This window comes from Oncorhynchus gorbuscha, linkage group LG15 (assembly GCF_021184085.1).
Source record: "Oncorhynchus gorbuscha isolate QuinsamMale2020 ecotype Even-year linkage group LG15, OgorEven_v1.0, whole genome shotgun sequence".
NCBI classification, from domain to species: domain Eukaryota; kingdom Metazoa; phylum Chordata; class Actinopteri; order Salmoniformes; family Salmonidae; genus Oncorhynchus; species Oncorhynchus gorbuscha.
Genome location: NC_060187.1, coordinates 36,760,199 through 36,781,448, shown reverse-complemented (window position 1 = coordinate 36,781,448; position 21,250 = coordinate 36,760,199). Strand labels below are relative to the sequence as shown.

Genomic DNA, 21,250 nt, shown 5'->3' with positions numbered 1-21,250 from the left:
CAGGAGGATTTTGGGCTTTGTTGAAGGCTCTGCACATAAAACTACACAAATATAATTAAATCAAATCAAATTATACACACTATGCTCTTTATTACATCCTGCCAACCCTCTGCTCAATCTCTCTGTTTCCAACTGCCTCCCAGCTGTACCTCTCTGTGACCCTCACATGCCTCCCCCCCCTCTCTCTCTCTCTCTCTCTCTCTCTCTCTCTCTCTCTCTCTCTCTCTCTCTCTCTCATCCCATCCCTCACACTCTCTATCCCTCCCTATCCCTCTCTTTCCCTCCGTCAACCCTCCCTCTCTCCCCATCCCTCGCACTCTCCCTCCCTCCCTCCCTCGACTCTCCCTATCTCGCTCTCTCCCTCTCCATCATCTGCCCGGTCTCTGACCTCACAGTGTGGCGTCTGTGCTGCACCTGACTCCCTGGCCGTCTAACAAATAGAGCTTCTTATGGCTTCTACACATGCAGCAGAGGCTTGGACAGGAAATGAAACAGAACTACACTACCTGTACACATGAGACCCTAAGTGCTGCTGTGCAGTCCACTGTGGATAGACTGGAGGTATAGTAGAGCATGGCTCTAGTTTTACCTGTATTCACTGTCCTAAATCACGCCGTTACCTAGGACCAGTTTAAAAACCTATCAACTCAATCATTCCTTCCTTGATTGGCCATAACAGGTCATTACTAGTCAGTTATTACAAAACAGGAAGGGAGTGAGGAAAGATACACTTTAAACTATTGGAAGTAGCCCCTGGTGTTCAGTCTAGCTTGGATAAGACAGTTCCTTCTACTGGGGGAGATAATCAATCAATCAAATGTATTTATAATGCCCTTTTTTACATCATCACAAAGTGCTGTACAGAAACCCAGCATAAAACCCCAAAGAGCAAGCAATGCAGACGTAGAAGCACGGTGGCTAGGAAAAACTCCCTTGAAAGTCAGGACCCAGGCTAGGGCACTCAACATGTACTGCACTGACACAAATGACTGATGATTGGTTGAATGATTGTGGGCGCTGTAACGTTACATTTCAGTGCAGACTGATATTATTGACCATAACCTGTTGTTGAAAAAAATGTGTGATATGGCTTTTCAACCTCTGCCATATCATGGATTCAGAGCATCTATCTATCTATCTATCTATCTTGTACAGTTACACACAACTTACACACAGCTCTGGCACACACACTTACCCCTCCAGACATGCCACCAGGTGTCTTTTCATAGTCCCCAAATCCAGAACAAATTCAAGAAAGCATACAGTATTATATAGAGCCATTATTGCATGCAATTCCGTTCCATCTCATATTGCTCAAATAGACAGCAAACCTGGTTTAAAGAAACAGATAAAGCAACACCTCACGGCACAACGCCTCTCCCCTATTTGACCTAGATAGTTTGTGTGTATGTACTGATATGTAGGCCACGTGTGCTTTTAACTTAAAAAAAAAAACTTTACGTAGTTCTGTCCTTGAGCTGTTCTTGTCTATTAATGTTCTGTATTATGTCATGTTTTGTGTGGACCCCAGGAAGAGTAGCTGCTGCTTTTGCCACAGCCAATGGGGATCCTAATAACATACTAAAAAAGTCAGAATAGCAGCTGTTTGCTTCAAAAGTCTAGGAACAATAAGGAGGCCTGCGTCTGACTGTAGCGTAGGTGTAGGTGTGTACGGCAGGACCACATCGGGGAGATGGGTAGGAGTAGGTCCATGTAATGCTTATGATCAAATGTTTAGGTTCTAGTCGAGATTCTAGCAGTCGTGTTTAGCACTAGCTGAAGTTAACTTAGTGATTTATCCGGGTAGTCGGAGAGTAGAGCATTGCAGTAGAGCATTGAAGTGGGAAAAGCATGGAGTCATTTTTCTGCATCATTTTGGACAAAAAGTATTTCGATTTTTGCAAAGTTATGAAGATGAAAAAAAGCTGCTCATTATCTTATTTTTTATATGTTTGTCAAAAGAGAGATCAGGGTCCAGAGTAATGACGACGTCCTTCACAGTTTTGAGACAACTGTACAACCATCGAGATTCATTGTCAGATCCGACATCAGATCTCTTTGTTTATTGGGACCTAGAATCTCTGTTCTGTTTTTTAGTTTAAAAGTAAAACATTTGCCACCATTCACTTCCAAGTAATATTCAATGGAAACTTGTGAAGCCTTTGGGTGAAATGCATAATTTCTGCAAGATCATTTACAATATTTATCATTCTTTCTAAGATCATTATAATTTACAGGCTAGCCTCATGGCAGGATAAGATGAATGACTTTTCTCAGTTCATTGTCAGATTATTCAGGAGGTGGAGAACACTAGTTCTCATGGTGTTATAATGAGATGATTGACAGTAGGAAAGAGTGATATGAGAAGTCTAGAGTAGTGCGTGTGTGTACACTGGCTTTCTAATCACACCCCATCAGAACCACAGAGGGTTTTATTGGGAAACACCAGTCAGCAGACACAGACAGACAGACAGGGTCACAGGCCTCAGTCTGAGCGAGCGAACCGCACTGGGACTGCGAACAGACCACGGGATGACCACACGCCACTCACACAGAGACCACAGCTCAGAGGCAGGCCAGCGCCAGAGCAGAGAAGAGGGAGGGCAAACTGGGACAACATATATATACTACTTATACAGAACTAACAGACTGACGGACTGAAAGGACGGGATCCAACTGTCTGTGTGTTTACAACAGTAATAGTGTTTACAACAGTAATAACCCATATCATTAACATGTCATTGACACACTGTTGCTTACTGTCTGGGACAAGGGAGCATTAGAAAAAAGACAGAGTTAGAGTGAGTGAGAGAAGAGTGTGAGATAAGAGATAGTGAGGAACAGGCACTATTGTACTTTCAGCCTGATGTGTTTTCCTCTCTCAGAGTCATGATAGATGGAGATAGTAAAGGGATGAATAAGAGATGATGCAAGTGTGTGCACGCAAACACACACACACACACACACACACACACACACACACACACACACACACACACACAAACACACACACACACACACACACACACACACACACACACACACACACACACACACACACACACACACACACACACACACAGTCATACATAGTTACATACACACACAGAGCTAGGAAAAGGAGTGCTCACTAAATGAATTTGGCTTTCAGCAAGGGGGAGTCTACACTGCACCAGCAGTGTGTTTGTGAATGTTAGCCAGTGTGTGTGCGTGTGACTGTACTGTGATTATGCTTCTGTGTGCAAGCATATACATGTGTGTGTGTGTCTTTGAGAGCCAGAGAGTAAGTGGTGGAGAGGAGGGGTGTGTGTGTAAGGGCGGGGCAAGGTGGAATGCTAGCTAACTGTGTGTGTTGTAGCTGTGGTGTCACTGGGATTGGAAGTGACAGGCAAGAAGCCCCACAGACAGCTGGGTAACAGCCCACTACCACACTGGGGAGGGCTTTACACTGAACACCATTAGTACTGTCTCTACTCTCTCACATTCCCTCGCTCCTTCCCTCCTTTCTTATCTCACTAGCACTGGAGAGAGAGGGTGAGGATGATTCATAAAGAGAGGGGGGAGAGAGAGAGAAGGGCGAAGGAGGAAGAGTGAGATGGGGAGGGATAAAAAGAGTGGCAGGAGAGATTGGGAGGGGTGAGACAGGGAAATGAGAGAGGAAGGTGTTGAGCAAGAGAACAGAGAGAAGATGAGAGGGAATTATAGAGGAGGATATGAGAGAGGGGGAGCTAGAGCGGGAAGGGCAGTGAAGGAAAGAAAGGAGGATGTTGTTTGTATCTCACATGACTCTATTAAACTTTTAATAGTCCCCATTTCTCCAACTAGGTTTCCTGCTACTGTATCACCAAAACAGCTGCTGCAAATCCCACAGCAGACCACTGATGAGACACATTGCCCTTTCACACACGCACACAGACTGACACACGGACGGACATACACACGCTGACGTGAAGGACAGAGTAGAGAGGGAGCGAGAGGAGGATATGCAGAGGAAGACCAGATTAGAAAAGAAGATGCAGACAGACATGGGTTCCCATGGTGGATCTATGAGAGCATATGCATCAGACTGAGCTGCTGTGTCAACATGGACTCCTCCAGCTGGGCTGGGCCATACAATACATCACTCACACGAAGACTGGAGCTGAAGACAGAAACACAGAATAGACAGAAGAGAGAGATGAGAAAAAATAAGAGAAAGATTGGCAGGGAGGAAACAAGAGTTGAAGTGTGACTGTGTGAAGATGAGAAAGACAGAGAAAGAAATGAAGATTAAGATAAATAGTGAGGCCTTTGCAGAAAAAAAACTAAGAGGGTGGGACTGCCACAGACGCAAGAGAGACAAAAGAGAGGGAGAGTGACAGAGGGAGGCAGCGAGGAATGACAGGAGAGATAGACTGAGGGATGGAGGAGAGGGGGAGGATGGAGGAGAGGCAGATTGACAGCCTCCGTTCCCTGGGACACATGAATAAACCAGCACAGCATGTATCGCCCCAGAGAGGTATGGGAGAGACAGACGGAAAGAGGTGAGAGAGAGAGGAAGGCGACAGAGAGAGGAAAAAAAGAGAGCATCTTCATAATCAAGCCATAAAGTAGAGCAGGATCGAGGGAGTGATGGGGGAAGCAGCGATGGCTCTGAATGAGTCAATCATGATTAATCAAGACGCTTCCCGCTCTCCATTCAGGCGCTCCACTCTATCTCCTCTGCTCAGTACATGCACACAGTTAATTAGCCAACATTAGTTTCAAGTTTTATTCGTCGTATGTACGGGATAGACACGGAATAGACTGTCCAATGAAATGCTTACTTGCAGGTTCCTTCTTGACAATGCAACAAGAAGAAATACTAAGATAAGAACAAAGTAAATGGCTCAGTAGAATAAACATTTTAGCATAACATATTAACAGACATTTTGGGGAATGGGGGGAAGGTGTTTAAATTGTACAGTATTTAGCAATCATAAATCATGACAATATGCTCATGTTTTCTTAGGCCTACAGTGTATGGTGGCTTTGATGTAGCTAATAACCATTCAAACTAAATCTGAATGATTTTTCTCAGCTTTTCCATCAAATGTGTTGTCGCAGAGGAAAAACAATCACCAACTCATCAATGCTTCTCTGAGGACTCTGTATCCTGACACAGAGAAAATAGGGCACTTTCATATTTATTTAAATGCTGGGCTCAGATCCAGAGGAGTCCATGGATTGAGAGAGAGCAGAGCAGGAAGGAGAGGAGGAAGAGGGCTGGAACCACACAAACACACACACAAAATAACCAATAGGAAGAGGGTGTGTGTAACTGCCTGTGTATGCGTAACACTGCATATATGTGTGCGTGTAATGAATAATAACTGAATGTGATGACAAGTTATGCATTTGATTGATAGATGGAATATCTACACAAGGGTTTTGCGAAGGTGCCAACTGGGTCATGTCTCAATTTCTCCAATGTTGTAATAAAACAGAACATGTGGTGGAGAATTTCTAAACCTAAATCAGAGACCCCACGGAGCAGACATCCCATTCTTCAAATATTCCATGCCTCTGTGCCAGAGGAGTACATGGAGGAATACCTCAGAGCATTATTCAGCCCAGAGTAGAAATGAGACAGGATGTTTTTAAATCAACACTTCCGCCTTGTGGAGTTACAATGAACTACAAGGACCTCAAAGCTCCACAGGCATTGACAATGTCCATATGAGACTATTTAAATGCTACAGTACATCAATTGGCAGAGTATTAGTCATGTGAATGTCATACTTCATCTAGCAGTAATACTGAAAATATACTAGCGCTCCACTGCATTTTCACCATGGCCTCTTGGAGTAGTAGATACATAATGACAAACACGCACGGCTGATTTGATTGACTTTATTTGTAAGGCACCATAAGTACTTCCTTACTGCAGAACATTTCAGTTATGTATAGTAAATGTGTTACTTTTTATATTTCACCTTGTTTAAATGAAGCTATGATTTCATGACACTTTTTTTTTGCCAAAGTACACACTTTAGGTTTTACATTATACACAAAATAAGTATTTAAAAAATGACCTTTACAAAGCTCAAAATGCTTACAATGCTTCACGCTTTGGGGAAAGGGCAAGCGATTGGGTCAGGTATAGGTCAAAGTACTGCAGTTCCTCTAGTGTCACATCAGTACTGTAGGACATAGCACAGGAACCATCCAGGACAGACAGAAGATGCAGCCATATACACGTAAAGCTTTATATGTATAACTGTATACATAAACTGGTCCCCATCTACTAAACAAACACATAGTTCATTTGTATCAGAATTTAACAGCTTTTTTTACTCTCATTCTATTTTATAGCGATAATATTCAAACAAGTGCATTGATCACAGAGAATGTGTACCAATTTTTTTTTTTAAACATTTCTTCGCTAATAGAAAGGAATATAGTTCCCCAAGAGACATGCGTTTGTGTGCATCTAGCTACTCACACTCGTTGCATATCACTACTGTTTAAGTCCATAGGAGTAAGTTGTGCTCACAAGCTTAGAGAGCCACACGTCAATCCCAGGTTCACCACTGACTGACCAATGTTCAAATCTAATATTACAGAGGTTTATGAATGCATTCACATACGGCTATGGAATCATCTCAGAGTTATCTAGGAAATTTACACAGATCTATATACCCTCACAGTGTAACCCACCAAAAACAGAACGGAGAATGTCTATTAATATAAGGGAAATACAAAAACATACAGTACATCACATGCTGTATCACAGGCTGGGATCAAAACAATGGTCAGACAATAACACCAATTACCTCCCAATGAATCTTACAGTAAAACCACCACAGTCACCATCACACACATCTTCTATATTCCCCATAGCTCTAGGGCTGCCTGGACATTCAACCCAAGGTTCTAGACCTTAGTCCTAGCCTGAACCAATACCTGGGAGATGATGAATATGACGACACGGCCTCTGACGCCCAGGATTCTTCAACTCAAAGTCCCATTAACCAGCTCTGGAAACGTTGTAAAACATATGTTCGGAACTCACCAAAATATGGAGTTTGGCGGAGCAACTATTGTCATTACTGCATTTACACACAGCATGTACTTCCAAAAACAGCCAGTATCAGACTAGACGTAACATAGTAAACGTAAATACAGTTCACTCAAATTAGTATGTTACATTTGGCATGGTTACATAAAACAATGCAACTTAAGCCAAAAGAAAGGAAGGAGGTTGGTTGGTTGGGGTGGATGGGTGGGAGTATAACGCGAACATCTAACAAACAAAAAGAAAGCGCGTCCGAATTTCATCACGGACAACTTTAGCAAATACTTTTTTAGCTACTTAGCATGCTAGATAACACTCCCCCCATCTTTAAGCCTTAACCCCTAGACTAGCAAACGTTAGCCTCCTACCCAACCTTAGCAACAACCAATTGAATTCTTAACAAAACATTTGCAATTTGTAACCTATCATACCATACAAAATGGATGATGGACATACACAAATTAATACATACCATACGAAACGTAACATTTCATACTAAATGGAGTGCCATATTCCGGGGGATTAACGAACGTAATTGTCATAACGTTTGCAGAGCTGGTTAATGGGACTTTTGAGTTGAAGGATCCTGGGAATCAGAGATCATGATATTCACATCATTATTTCTTCAAGTCCAGGTACAGCTTCAGTTCTAGCCTACATCGGCACTCAAGGGGCCAGGTAATATCGTATCAAGCTGTCGTTTCTCGCTCTGTTTCTCCAATAGGTTGTGAGAAACATGTTTGGGAAAGATATATTTTTGTAAATGCACATTAAACAGTGGCTAGTTGTGCTTCATCTACTCAAAGAACAGCTCAAAAAAACATTACGTTAACCATTCATTGGCCATGGACAATAGATCAAAATATGTGAGTGCTGTTAATGTATTGTATACAAGAGAAAGCTCAATCATGTATCATTTTTTCTTATACAGAGATTCATCTTTGAGTAAAAAGATAGTCGGGGCTGAGTGGACATTTTGCATAATATGTTCAATGCCGCTGCCTAACAATAGGGGTTGACAGAATGTCAACTCGTTTCGTAAAATAGACCGGAGGACTCCTGTTCAAAGAGGTGACTCAATGGACGTCAGAGCTGCTTTCTAAAACACTTACTGCCCTCTAGTGTTGGAGGCAACTACTCTCCTCTACTGCATCACCACCAAAACATAATATTAGTGCACTTTACAGAAAGGAGAAAAAAAGTTTGAAGGTCTTTTCTACCTTCCACAATGTTATCATCACTGCGATCTGGACATTCGGACTGTTATTATAGTACTGATAGCATGCCTTTCATGGAAGCTGCTGTGTGTGGATATGTCTAAAGCAGCTCAGTGGGTTAGATCGGGTTCTTTGGGGAATTTGTCATAGGGGGTGGATTTGTTGGAGGACTGATAGCACAGACTTGAAGAGAAACAGCATGAAAGTAGCTCTAAGGTGTTTTTCGTTTCCCATATACAATTTTTATTATACATCTCTCTACTCATCTAGAAGTATTTTTTTTCAATACGTCCTACTTTCTTAAAACGACTAAAAGCAGCACTAGAGTTTGACTACGTAAGAGCACAGCTTTATTATGGCATTAAGACAGGAATGCGTCTTTCCCAACTATAGCCATCAGGGACTGGAATTACCTAGTTACACTATTCCCCAAGAAGACTGACGTCTCAACTACCCTCCTTCACCTTGGGGGCGAATACTAACCTGAAAAATCGAAGTGCACCCAACTATCAATGCAGGATTTTCAAGTTAGGATTCAGACGTCCATAGACCCGTTTCAATGTAGCTCATCTAAGAGTCTCTTTACGATGGAGCAACAAAGTCGTGTACACCAACCGATCGAATCAAGTATGACACAACAGAGGCTAGAGAGCTGTGTGACGCGGGCCTGTCTGTTGGATCTCTTCTGGTTTGTTATTCCAATTATACTGTGTGACATTCAGGGTCCCAGATGGGCCCTGGTTAAAAAGGGAGGAAGGAGACGCTCAGCGACAGTGGCGTGCAAACAAATACCCACTTATGAGAAAGAACACAGATTAGCAAAATGGAGGGGAGGAGAGTGATTAAAGGAAAAGTTCTCTTCTTTTTTTTTTTTTTTTTTTACAACCAGATCTCTATTTTTGATGTAAATGGCATGTTATAGTGCAGTCTAGACTGTTTTGTGATTTCAAGTTTGAGGAACTTAACCCAAACAGCATATTAATTCTTTGTCCTCGTCGTGTAGTATGGGGGCCCCGAAAAAACACGAACAAAAGTTCCAAAAACACCCAAATATGTTTTTGTAGAAACAGCAAAGCTTATACTAGTGATGCAGGGCTTTAGATGCTGTACACATGAAATTGTGTCATTCCGAACTTTATCCAGAATGTTATATTCCCGTTTGGCGACTCAAGTAGTTTCCCCTATCCAGCTGTTCCATTTTCCGTGTAGCTTGCTGCATGTAACTGCCAAAATAAGAAAAACACCAACACAAAGTGTCTTCATAGGGCATTGGGCCACCAGAACAGCTTCAACGCGCCTTGGCATAGAATCTACAAGTGTCTGGAACTTCCTGTGTGGAAGCACCTCATGCTTTCAAAACACTTTGTATCCCTTATTTAATCAAGTCTTTCCTTTCTTTTGGCAGTTACATGTAGAATGGACCGAGAGATATAGCTTGAGTCACAACAAAATAGAATATAACGTTGAGGATAAAGTTTGGAATGACAATTTCATGTGTACAACATCTAAAGACCGGCATCACTACACTAAAAGCTTTATTTCTCAAAAACATTTGAAATCACAAAAAAAGGTGTCTGGACCCTTATACAACATGCCATTTACATCAAAAACAGAGATTTGGTTGTGAAAAAGGAAACTCCTCCTTTAAAAGAGGGAGAGTAAAGAGTGAAAATGTGGTCAGAATGGAAGGAAAAGGGACCGTTGGTGGTCCGTGACAAGAATACACAAATTAACAAAAAGAAATCAAGCTCAAATCAAACGATATCTGAAGATATTGTATATATATTTAAAAAAAATACAAAAAATAAACACTGTACATAGTTGGAATGACGGCAAAAGCATCAGATAGGACGAGAGATCGAGAGAAAAATAGAGTAGAATTTAAAACCAAGCATGGAAAATATAAGTAGGACGATTAGGGAGAAGGGCGTAGGGGAGAGGAGGAAGGCTGGCATGGATACATAGCAGGTATACAGGACCACAGCCCTCCGATGCTGCTGATATGCGGTGGAGGGAGAAAGAGAGGGAGCTCTAGTCGGACTTGTCCCCGTCCTCCTCACGGTGGTTGTCGGCTCCCTCACGGGACGCCTTCTCTTCCTTGGCCAGCTGGGCCTGCGAGGCAAGGATGGAGGAGAGGGAGAAGAGGCCTGAGGAGGAGGTGACGGCCGGCAGGGTGGACTGGCTCAGGCCCAGGGGCATGGGGGTCATGGGCAGGGCCAGACCCTGGAGCTGGGACAGCTGGTGAGCCTGGAGCTGCTGCTGCGGACAACAAACACACAGCTCAAACACAGGGGAGGTATAGATGGGTGCATATGGCTCTCACACGCACACATATGCACATACACTGAGGGTATATGATAAACATATGTAGACACACATTATACATAAACCACAGGAGGCTGCTGAGGGGAGGACGGCTCATAACAATGGCTGGAATGGCATCAAACACATGTAAACCATGTATGCCATGTGTTTGAACAATTCCATATATTCTGTTACAGCCATTACAAAGAGCATGTCCTCCACAATTAAGGTACCACCGGCCACATGTGACATACATACACCGAGTGTACAACATTAGGAAAACCTGCTCTTTCCATGACCGACTGACCAGATGAATCCAGGTGAATACTATGATCCCTTATTGATGTCACCTGTTAAATTCACTTCAATCAGTGTAGATGAAGGGGAGGAGACAGATTAAATAAGGTTTAAGCCTTGAGACATTTGAGACATGGATTGTGTATGTGTACCATTCAGAGGGTGAATGAGCAAGACAAATTACTGAAGTGCCTTTGAACGGAGTATGGTAGTAGGTGCACCGGTTTAAATGTGCCAAGAACTACAATGCTGTTGGGTTTTTCACACTGAACAGTTTCATGTGTGTATCAAGAATGGTCCCTCACCAAAAGCACATCCAGACAACTTGACAAGCTTTTGACACATTGTAGAGTCCACAACCTGACAAATTGAGGCTGTTCTGAGGGTAAAAGGGGGTGCAACTCAATATTAGGAAGGTGTTCCTAATGTTTTGTACACTCAGTATAATATACACATAAAGATTGTTTATCATCATCTTCAATACCTAAAACACCAGACAAAGCTAAAGGAAACCCCAGGACAGCAGATGCATCATAAAAGAGTGATAGATAGTGAAATAGTGACAGAGTAGCAGTAACCCCACAGAGAAGGGGCTGGAGGGAGCAGCCTACCCGGATGATGGAGTTCATCTCTGGAGGGGTGACCTGCTTGGCCCTCTCGATGGCCCCCAGGACCTGCTGCTGGTGCTGGGGTACAAACACACACACACACACAGGGGGGGGTAAGTAGATGGATCAACACTACCAACACTGACCCTGTGCTAATCACCCATTCAGTTATTCAACCAGCCACCACTAACAGAACATAGGGCTCTGATGGAGAATCAATGGTCTACTCCCATGTTGGAATGGGTAGGGTCATCTTGTCATGGACATAAATGAGCACATCTTATCTGGATCACAGCAGAGCGCACTGGCCCCTTTGATTACAGGGCTCTCAATGATGAATGGAGGGAGAACAGAGATAAATATAATACAGGGAGGGAGGGAGGGAGGGAGGGAGGAGGAGTGGTCAAATGAGAATGATCTCATTCCAGGCTAAGGGCGCAATGTGAGGTTGGGGTTAGGGGTAAAGGGTCAGGGGTTAGAGGGTGGTCTTACCTCCTGGGACAGATAAGGGAGGACCTGGGCACAGATCCCGTTTAATCTCTTCACAATCTCAGCCTGAGGAAATAAAACACTTCAGCCCTTAGCTTCATTTAACACCCATCAGTCTCACAACACAAATCCAATGCACCCAAAGGGCACTTTACAACAAGCACACAGAACATAGGACCTTAATTTGATCACTCTTTTGTTGCGGAGAATTTTCCTGCACCGATTTACACTACCGTTCAAAAGTTTGAGGGCACTTAAACATTTTTGAAAAAAAGAAAGAAAAGTCCATTAAAATAACATCAAATTGATCAGAAATACAGTGTAGACATTGTTAATGTTGTAAATGACAATTTTAGCTGGAAATGGCAGATTTTTTTTATGGAATAGCTACATAGGCGTACACAGGCCCATTATCAGCAACCATCACTCCTGTGTTCCAATGGCACATTGTGTTAGCTAATCCAAGTTTATCATTTTAAAAGGCTAATTGATCATTAGAAAACCCTTTAGCAATAATGTCAGCACTGCTGAAAACTGTTGTGAAAACGCTGTGTACTACTCCCTTCACAGAACAGCGCAAACTGGTTTGAACGGTAGTGTACATAAAATTCACTGAAAACCCACAGTTATATTAAGAGTATTTATTGCACTTTTCAAGTAGCCTAACCACCGATCAAGCAACATGCAGGATTATTTTGCTGTGACAATGTAGGTCAAATTAAGATCACACATCTGTACACACACACACACACACACACACACACACACACACACACACACACACACACACACACACACACACACACACACACACACACACACACACACTGTTCGGGCAGTGATTATCATAACCAACTCAGATATGCAACACAGTGTTAATTGTGTTACTTTCTAATTCAGCGTGATATCTGAGAAGAGACCTCATCACATTCATTTACCATGCACCATTACACTCTTATCACTATCATGCGCACCGACATCGCTTGCTGTCTCCTCTAAAAATGTATTTTGTCTCTCCACTCTTCTTTCTATACACACACACGCGCAAGATCACATCACACACACAAATAAGAGGAGATGCCAAATGTTTTGTCAGGCGGGAGCACAATTCATCTAGGCTAACCGGAGAGAGGCCTCGCAACTGGCAAGGACATTTTTAATTTTATTTTTAATAAATAAATATAAAAAGCAGAGAGAAAGAAGAAACACAAATAACCCCTTTTCAATATCTCCCTGGCACAATCCCAGACTAAACTGTCTGGAGCCCCTCAGCTGGAGAGAACAGAACGCTCAGGAGGAGAGAGAGAAAGCGAGGGAGAGTGGGAGGAGGAAGAGAGCAGGCTGAACACAAAACCCAGATGTGAATTCTCCTCGACATTCAGTTCTACACACCCCCTTCAATTTCAACTCTAATGCTGCCGCAGTTCATCTGCACCCACTCACACACACAAAGGCACACAAAGCACGCACTCACACACACACACACACACACACAAACGGGCTAACAAAAATGCGGATACACACATATAGGCAAACAAGTGGGGATACACACACACAGCTCCCCTCGCTCTTTCTCGCCTCTGAATTTCTAAATATTTTATCCCCGTCAAATAAAGGAGGAGGGGTGATGAATTGTACTCATGAGGCAGAGTGGAGGCTGTGTATGTACTTGTGTGTGTGTGTGTGTGTGTGTGCGCGCGCAAGCGAGCGAGCGTGTTTGTGACGTTATTTTTCACTGCGTGTTCCATGCTGCCGGTGTGGCTATCAGGGAGGAACCGTCAATCTTTTAGGGTGACGAGGTCGCAGATAAAGCCGGGTCCACAGAAGCACATCGCTCTACCCCAGCAGCCTGCCCATTATTTACTCCCCACACCCCCTGATCAATGGGCACCAGATGAGCCCCTTAGACAGCAGTACGCTACTCTTCCACTGATCATGTAGGAATATACCTAGATTAGAGCTTTAACCTGTGCAGTACTGTACTGCTCCTTCCATTAGAACAATCCCTTTGTGAGTAATGATGCTTTCTCATCGATGCCACAGAGAGATGATTCACTGTCCGTCTGTCTACAGGCAGCATGATGGGAAGTAGGGGTGTGCCGACATGGTCATACTCGTATCCGCAAGTTGACAGTTGATAGTCGGATCGGATGATACTCGTGATTGGTAGATGTTGGCAAAACACCTCCCTGCACATTCTCACTGCAAATTAAGAGCAGTGAACAGAGGGGTGTGTGTGTCCTCAACTTGCAGGGGCAGCCACATTTGCCGTCTGTCACTCATAATGCGCAGCAGCGGTTCATATTTCTTCTCCTACGCTTGTACCGCTTGTAAGATATTACGCACATTGATAGCAAACATCCTCGCCATGTGATTTATCATAGTAACAGGCAGCAGAAATCCAAATGATCAGACCGAAAACTGATCCGGTGAAATTCTGAAGCAAGTGGATGGACAACCTTCCTCTATCCAATCAGGGCAGCAGGATCAACATACAGCCCACCCTTCTCTTTACAGCCAGTGGAGTCATTTAGACCACCTAGAACCTCACACATGACTGATTGACATGAGAAAGATGTGTGCTGGCACCCAAAAAGTACTTTCGTTCCCCGATCAAGGATAACAAAAAATACTCAGATCATAATCGTACCTCGGAAATTGCCCATATCCATTAAAATTCTTGTTATGTCCGACTAGTCGGCACACCCAAGGAGAAGAACAGATTCCTCTCTCAGATATCACTGCTGAAGAAGTGGTTCCTATTAATGTAGCACGAGAGACTTACCTGCTTGTGCATTTCGATGTTCAGCCCATAGGACATCTCATAGTACTGTAAAGTAGAAGGAAGAGGCGGCGTTGTTATATATACAGTATAATAATGGAAAAAGGGAAATGACATTATGTCCTGTAGACAGATTGTCCATATGCATTTCTGACTGTCCCACAGAGCAGTCTACAGCAGCCATCTCCTGGGTGTCATGTATCATGTCATTACACCAGGTTGAACCCTTTACACACATCCTGTTATTGGTGTCCTTCTGTGTGTCGCTGTGAGAAGGGATGGTGTGTGTTCTGTGTTAATGAGCGGGCCAGTGGCTCAGCATTTGCCCTGTTAAATCACCCTCTCGGTCTGTGAAGGCATGGGCTCCAACGCTCTAAAACAAACACACATACACACACACACGAGAGAGGAGAGTAAGCCTTCCACCCCAAACGGCATGTCCCTAAAGCAATTACGGTGCTGGGGAAATGGAGGTGCTTGCGTTCGCAGGCGGCGAAGCGGGGGAACCCGATAGGCAATGGGGGGGCCTAGGCTGAAGCTCCACACACTGACCCGCTGATGGATACGAGTGCAGCGCTGCACAGATTAGATGAGATTAAGCCAGTCAACGGATCAATTAGAGAGAGAATATCAGACAGCTACACAGGCCTGGCAAGAGACAATGAGATTAGCTAGAGGTGGAGAGTATGTGTCGGGGGGAGGATGGTGGGAAGAGGGGGAGGATGACATAACGACATCAGAGACAAAAAGACCACAGATGAGATGAGGAGGAATCATAGAAGGGAGGAGAGAGAGAACAACGACATAGAAATACACAGAGAAGAGGGAGAGGCAGGAGAAAAGGAGTGGAAAGAGCTAAATAGATGGGAACAGGACTACACAGGAGGAGGGGTTAAAATAAAGTAGAGACATGACAAAAAGAGAGAGAAATCATATGCTCAACATCGCTGCAATACTAATACGCTCAATATCGCTGCTCAACATCGCTGCAATACTAATACGCTCAACATCGCTGCAATACTAATACTAAAAGTGCCAAATTTAAAACTATCCCATAATAAAAAGGTGAAAGTATGTTTTGTTGAGATATCATATCATTGCAGTGTTTAACATCCCCCTGCCTGTACAGTAGTTGGTATGAATGTGATTCCATGTGACTGGGCCAGCGGGCCCTGGGGCAGATTGACAGAGCAGGGTCAATCACACACACACACACACACTCTCACCATGATATAATGACGCTGCATCTCAGACTTCTCACTTGCCAGCTTGTCACACTCCAGTTTCAAACTGCAGAAAAAGGAGAGAAAAACAGAACATCTTTTTAGTCTACAGGAAGCATCTATCATATCTCTTCAGAGAGCCAGGAAATTATTTCATCCTTCCCTCAGCAGATCTAACATGGTGTCAATCGACCAAAGGATCCCAAATAAAAGGCCAATAAAAGGCCAATATATACACCCAGATTGCTTTTAAATGTCCTGCCTATAAATAGTGGCTGGTTGGTGAATGTGCAGCTCTGAGGCATCGCAGACAGCCATTAGCTGTAATCATGTCAGCGTGCTCACTGCAGATGTCACAGGAGGTGACAGGACAAAGGAGGCCAAGTCACACCACTTGTCACAAACTTGGTTACCATATTAGAATGGTTCCGGTGTTGACGTCCCCCCTGGAAAGCATTCTGATTAATAATGATACAGAGGGAGAAGGGTTTACATCAAACAAGGGTTTATAATGGTGTATTTACATTACATTGTGGTCCTTCTGTAGCTCAGTTGGTAGAGCATGGCGCTTGTAATGCCAGGGTAGTGGGTTCGATCCCCGGGACCACCCATACGTAGAATGTATGCACACATGACTGTAAGTCGCTTTGGATAAAAGCGTCTGCTAAATGGCATATATTATTATTATTATTATTATATTATTAAGATAGTCTTTGGGATCTGGATCTGTGCCACTGTGAATGACGGCTCAATTAGGCAGAGCATTAGCTGTGGCGATTCTCATCATTGGTCCTAAATGGGAAACTGCTGCTCATAGCCACCACTGATTCTGTCACTTACATGGAAAAATAGTGGATGCAAATGGAATCATAAAAGTGGCGCTGTTAAACCAGCCCAAAGTGAAAAGGTTAAAGAATAAACCGCCTCATTACAATTCAAGAGCAGTCCTCAGATTCCCTGACCAAACAAGTGCTCAGGGGGCGCATTTCATTCAGACAGCTCTCTCCCTCTGGCCCTACATCTCTACTCCTCTTTCGCCTGCAGCCTCCACTTAGCCAAATCGCTTTTCCCTTCTAAAAATAAATAAATAAATAAATCCAACAGCAGCCACACAGAGGTTGGTTGTCATGACGACCAGCCTCCCCTGCTGCCACCCTACCTGAGACCCTATTGGGATTGTCTTTGTGTGCCTGTGATTGGTGGAGGCGGCCCAGGGGTCCAGAGAGACGCTCTCAAACGACACTTTGATAGAGTTTTATTGCCGCTCCTTCCGCCTCTAAATCGCTCCTGCTGTCATCTTTATTTTGATTTATGTATTCCCTGAACTATTTATGCATGTGAAGGAGGGGGGGAGCGACAGTTACAATGCTCACTACTATGCTCAGGAGACCGCCTGCAGAACATTTCCCTTTAAAAGTGCTGAACACAGCGTTCTACAAAGCCTTGTCTATGGCGCTTCAGCTCAAGTCAATAGGCGGCGCATATGCATGCTACGAATTCGGCGTATAGAACAGGTATTCTTTTCAACTGCTTCTGTCTGCCTCTGAAGGGGGTTAAATTGGGGGGGGGTCTGGGGAATTACACACCAAAGCCCAGGCACTGAGGTGTTCATGCTATAGGAACAGACTGATGATCAGACCGACAGGAATTTCACACAACGAAAAAAACATAGGCTTTTATCTTGCTCTCCTCTGATGAAGCTCAATGAAACAGGGAGGAAAGAACCTTAGCCAATACACACTCTAGTTCCTGTACCACAGGTAAAGAGGGGAAACAAGATGCAGTCGGATCAGTGCAGCTGCTCCTTCAAAGGCTAGAAATCAATAAAGAAGAAACCTTCCTTGGTCCATAAACTCCATTTAAGTCATGAATTAAACAGCACAACACTGTACATCTCAATCCAGGTAAAACAAATTACCTTATACCATCTAGCAAATGCCAATCTTGTTGGGTTGTGGCTATAGTGGTACATCATAACACTGCTTTCTATTACATGAAAGAGAACAGAGTTGTAGAGTCGGGTTCCAAATGGAAGTGACACATCTATAAAAAATATGCAGCAGGAGACACAAAAATGTGTTTGTCTTGCTGTGAATTATTTGGTATTCTAATCATGTAGGTTATGCCCATGTGATCTTGATAAAAGCAGCATGTGGTGCACACGCTTACGGCAATGACTTAATAGAGTAGAATTCAACAAGTACTCTAATCTGTACTCTCACCTACAAATATAATATGGTTATGCTTAATAAAGTGATTAAGAGTTTGTATCATAAAGGACAATTCCGCCATTTTTCAACCTCATTCATCATCTCCAGCACCAAACCAGAGAGAAAACAGAGTATTTCTATGATCTGTGGTTGTAAAGAAAAGGTCCTAAAAAAATACTTCTGTGACATCACAGGGTAGGATTAAAGTTTAAAAAAGATTTTCAAACCCTTCAAGTTTAGCCCAAGGGACAGTATTTTCTTAATCCCCACATCACCGCAAATCTCAGTGTTTGAAATTCACTGTTATTAAAATGTTTTAACTTTTGACAGGCAGAACGTTTTTTACATTTTTTTATATATATATATATGTTTTTTTTTATACATATGTTAACATTGGTATTGTACTGGAGAAAATGAAAATTATGTTGAAAGTTGGAGTTGCCTTTTAACTAAAGATACTAGTTTATCTGATAAGCTGTGGTTGGAGTGTTATTTTTTTTACCTGTGGTATTGTGCTTGGAGGAACTGGAACTCATCCTTGATTCGGTCACACGAGTCAGAGGTCGTGAATTTCAGCTGCTGCGATGAAGCCTGAGACACAGAAACACCATCAAACATGTCAGTGAAATCAGACAGATCTGGCCTGGCTCACACCAGTAGGACTGAGTTGTATTGTTATCAGGGTTGGAAGCAAAATTATTTTACAATCGTTTCATTCTGAATAGAATTTCATTATCATATTTTTTGTTTTGTTTTACTGTTCCAACCTGCAAAATATGTTCTGAACAGCTTCCAAACAAAAAGTACCGGTTTATAATGTTCCTTTTTAAAATTAAAATTACTTTTCCAATCAGTGCAGATAGAGCAGCTTGCTATGGAGCCGGGAAGCTACAGCCTAGTTGTTTATATGCGTGATGGACAGACAAGTGTAGGGCACGAGATGCGACTGACATGATGTAGGTGGGGAGAGAGTGAGAGAGGGTGGAGGCGGCTTGGGTTGAAGCGATATGCATCTTGTTAATGACATGCATTATCTGAATTTGGCCTACAGAATTATACCTACAGAGGAGCACATTCTATGGATGAACTTTGGATGTCTGAACTTCCGACAGTTGGCTTAACATTAGACCAGTGCTAAAGTTAGATAGTTAGCTAAAAAGTGTGTGTGCAGAGCGGCAACAGAATTAAAACTATGTCGTACCCTTTTGTAGTTAATACATCTAATGTGAAACATGGTAACTATAGTATCTAAGTAACTAGCATTGAAAAAGTTCATCCATTCTTCTGTAATTAAAATCTCTCCTTAATTTCTGCATCACGCTTGAAACATAGCTAGTAGGCTACAGTAACCTATGCTTTGGAAGGGGAGGGGCAGGTTGCATACACACTAGTAAAAATGTTCAGCTGGCGGCAGACACTGGAATAAGTTTGAGTTAGGTCTTTTCATAGGCGCTTTGTTGTGTTTTTTTTGGGGGACTGAAATAAGAATGTCTTGAACGTTAAAATAATGTTATCAAGCGGTTCCCATGCTTTTAAAATAACGGTATAGATCACTTTGGTTCCCGGTTCTGATTATGTTCCTCAACTTAGTTATTTTCCGGTTCCAACCAGATTGTCATTACAGTCACATTACTTTACAAGCAGTAGTGGTGGTAGATGGACTAATTGTATCTTTGTGCCAAACTCACTGCAAGCGAGTTCACTGCAAGCGAGTGTGTAGCAGTATATGTATATGTGTAGCATTTAATTTAAAATAAATAACTGTAGGTCTAATAATAATTTACTCAAAAACCTATACAAAATGGTAATTTCTCCACTCCCGTTGACTGAATCCAGTCTAACCATTGCCACGGCGCAATCACTACTTTACATGCTAGGTAAAGCTCCGCCTTATCTCAGTTCACTGGTCACGATGGCAACACCCATCCGTAGCACGCGCTCCAGCAGGTGTATCTCACTGATCATCCCTAAAGCCAACACCTCATTTGGCCGCCTTTCGTTCCAGTTCTCTGCTGCCTGTGACTGGAACGAATTGCAAAAATCGCTGAAGTTGGAGACTTTTATCTCCCTCACCAACTTCAAACATATGCTATCTGAGCAGCTAACCGATCGCTGCAGCTGTACATAGTCTATCAGCAAATAGCCCACCCATTTTTACCTACTTCATCCCCATACTGTTTTTATTTATTTACTTTTCTGCTCTTTTGCACACCAATATCTCTACCTGTACATGACCATCTGATCATTTATCACTCCAGTGTTAACCTGCAAAATTGTAATTACTCGCCTACCTCCTCATGCCTTTTGCACACAATGTATATAGACTCCCCTTTGTTCTACTGTGTTATTGACTTGTTAATTGTTTTCTCCACGTGTAACTCTGTCTGTTCACACTGCTATGCTTTATCTTGGCCAGGTCGCAGTTGCAAATAACTTGTTCTCAACTAGCCTACCTGGTTAAATAAAGGTGAAATCAAATTGTAAAACAATAAAACATCCGATGCCAATGTACAGTATGTCAATGAATGATGAAGCCAAAAACAGTACACACAGTATGATATAAATCCCCGATCATTGTCACATTGGCTAGCTAAGCTCATGTGCAGAAACACTTAATCAGGTCTAACGGTTGTCTCGCGCATAACTGCGTATGTGCAGGCCGTCAAATCCAAGGCCTTTATTTGATAAAAGTTTTTTTTTGTGACAAAATGAAAACGTGTCAGTTTGTCACTTTCAGGAGGTTGGAGTACTAACATGTTCAGCTATTTAAGACATTGGCTCTAATCTAGGTTGTGCCCTTACCTTTCAAGAAAATTAACTAACGAATAATTGTTAACTTCTCAAACCCCAGCCGGGTCAGCATTGCAAGCGTCCCCGGAAGTCTCGATGTAAAGAAATCCATATTACAGCCTTCGTTGTGATAATTGCGTTGTTTGCTCTATAACCCATCCATTCATACGCCAGCGTTATATATGATAAGGCCATGACAACAAAAATAGTCACACAGTGGCGGAATAAATTCAACTAAATATACATTTGTTTCATCACAAAACCGAAGAACAACACCTGTCTGAAGTACACAAA

The 21,250-nt window shown here is 42.8% G+C and overlaps 1 protein-coding gene across 2 annotated transcripts in view; it reads right to left on the bottom strand.

Annotated features, from left to right (window-relative positions):
* Positions 1-5,857: 5,857 nt before the first annotated feature.
* LOC123997054 (TLE family member 5-like) overlaps positions 5,858-21,250 on the bottom strand; it is a 39,330-nt gene continuing 23,937 nt past the window's right edge. Inside the window, exons 2-7 of one of the 2 annotated variants that reach the window (XM_046301024.1) lie at positions 18,669-18,757; positions 15,960-16,023; positions 14,737-14,781; positions 11,955-12,017; positions 11,466-11,540; positions 5,858-10,512 (exon numbers count right to left, since the gene is read on the bottom strand). In XM_046301024.1, the coding sequence (XP_046156980.1) occupies positions 10,285-10,512; positions 11,466-11,540; positions 11,955-12,017; positions 14,737-14,781; positions 15,960-16,023; positions 18,669-18,757 (564 nt within the window). In that variant the 3' untranslated portion in view covers positions 5,858-10,284. The remainder of the gene's footprint in view (positions 10,513-11,465; positions 11,541-11,954; positions 12,018-14,736; positions 14,782-15,959; positions 16,024-18,668; positions 18,758-21,250) is intronic. The other variant, XM_046301025.1, reaches the window with a different exon arrangement.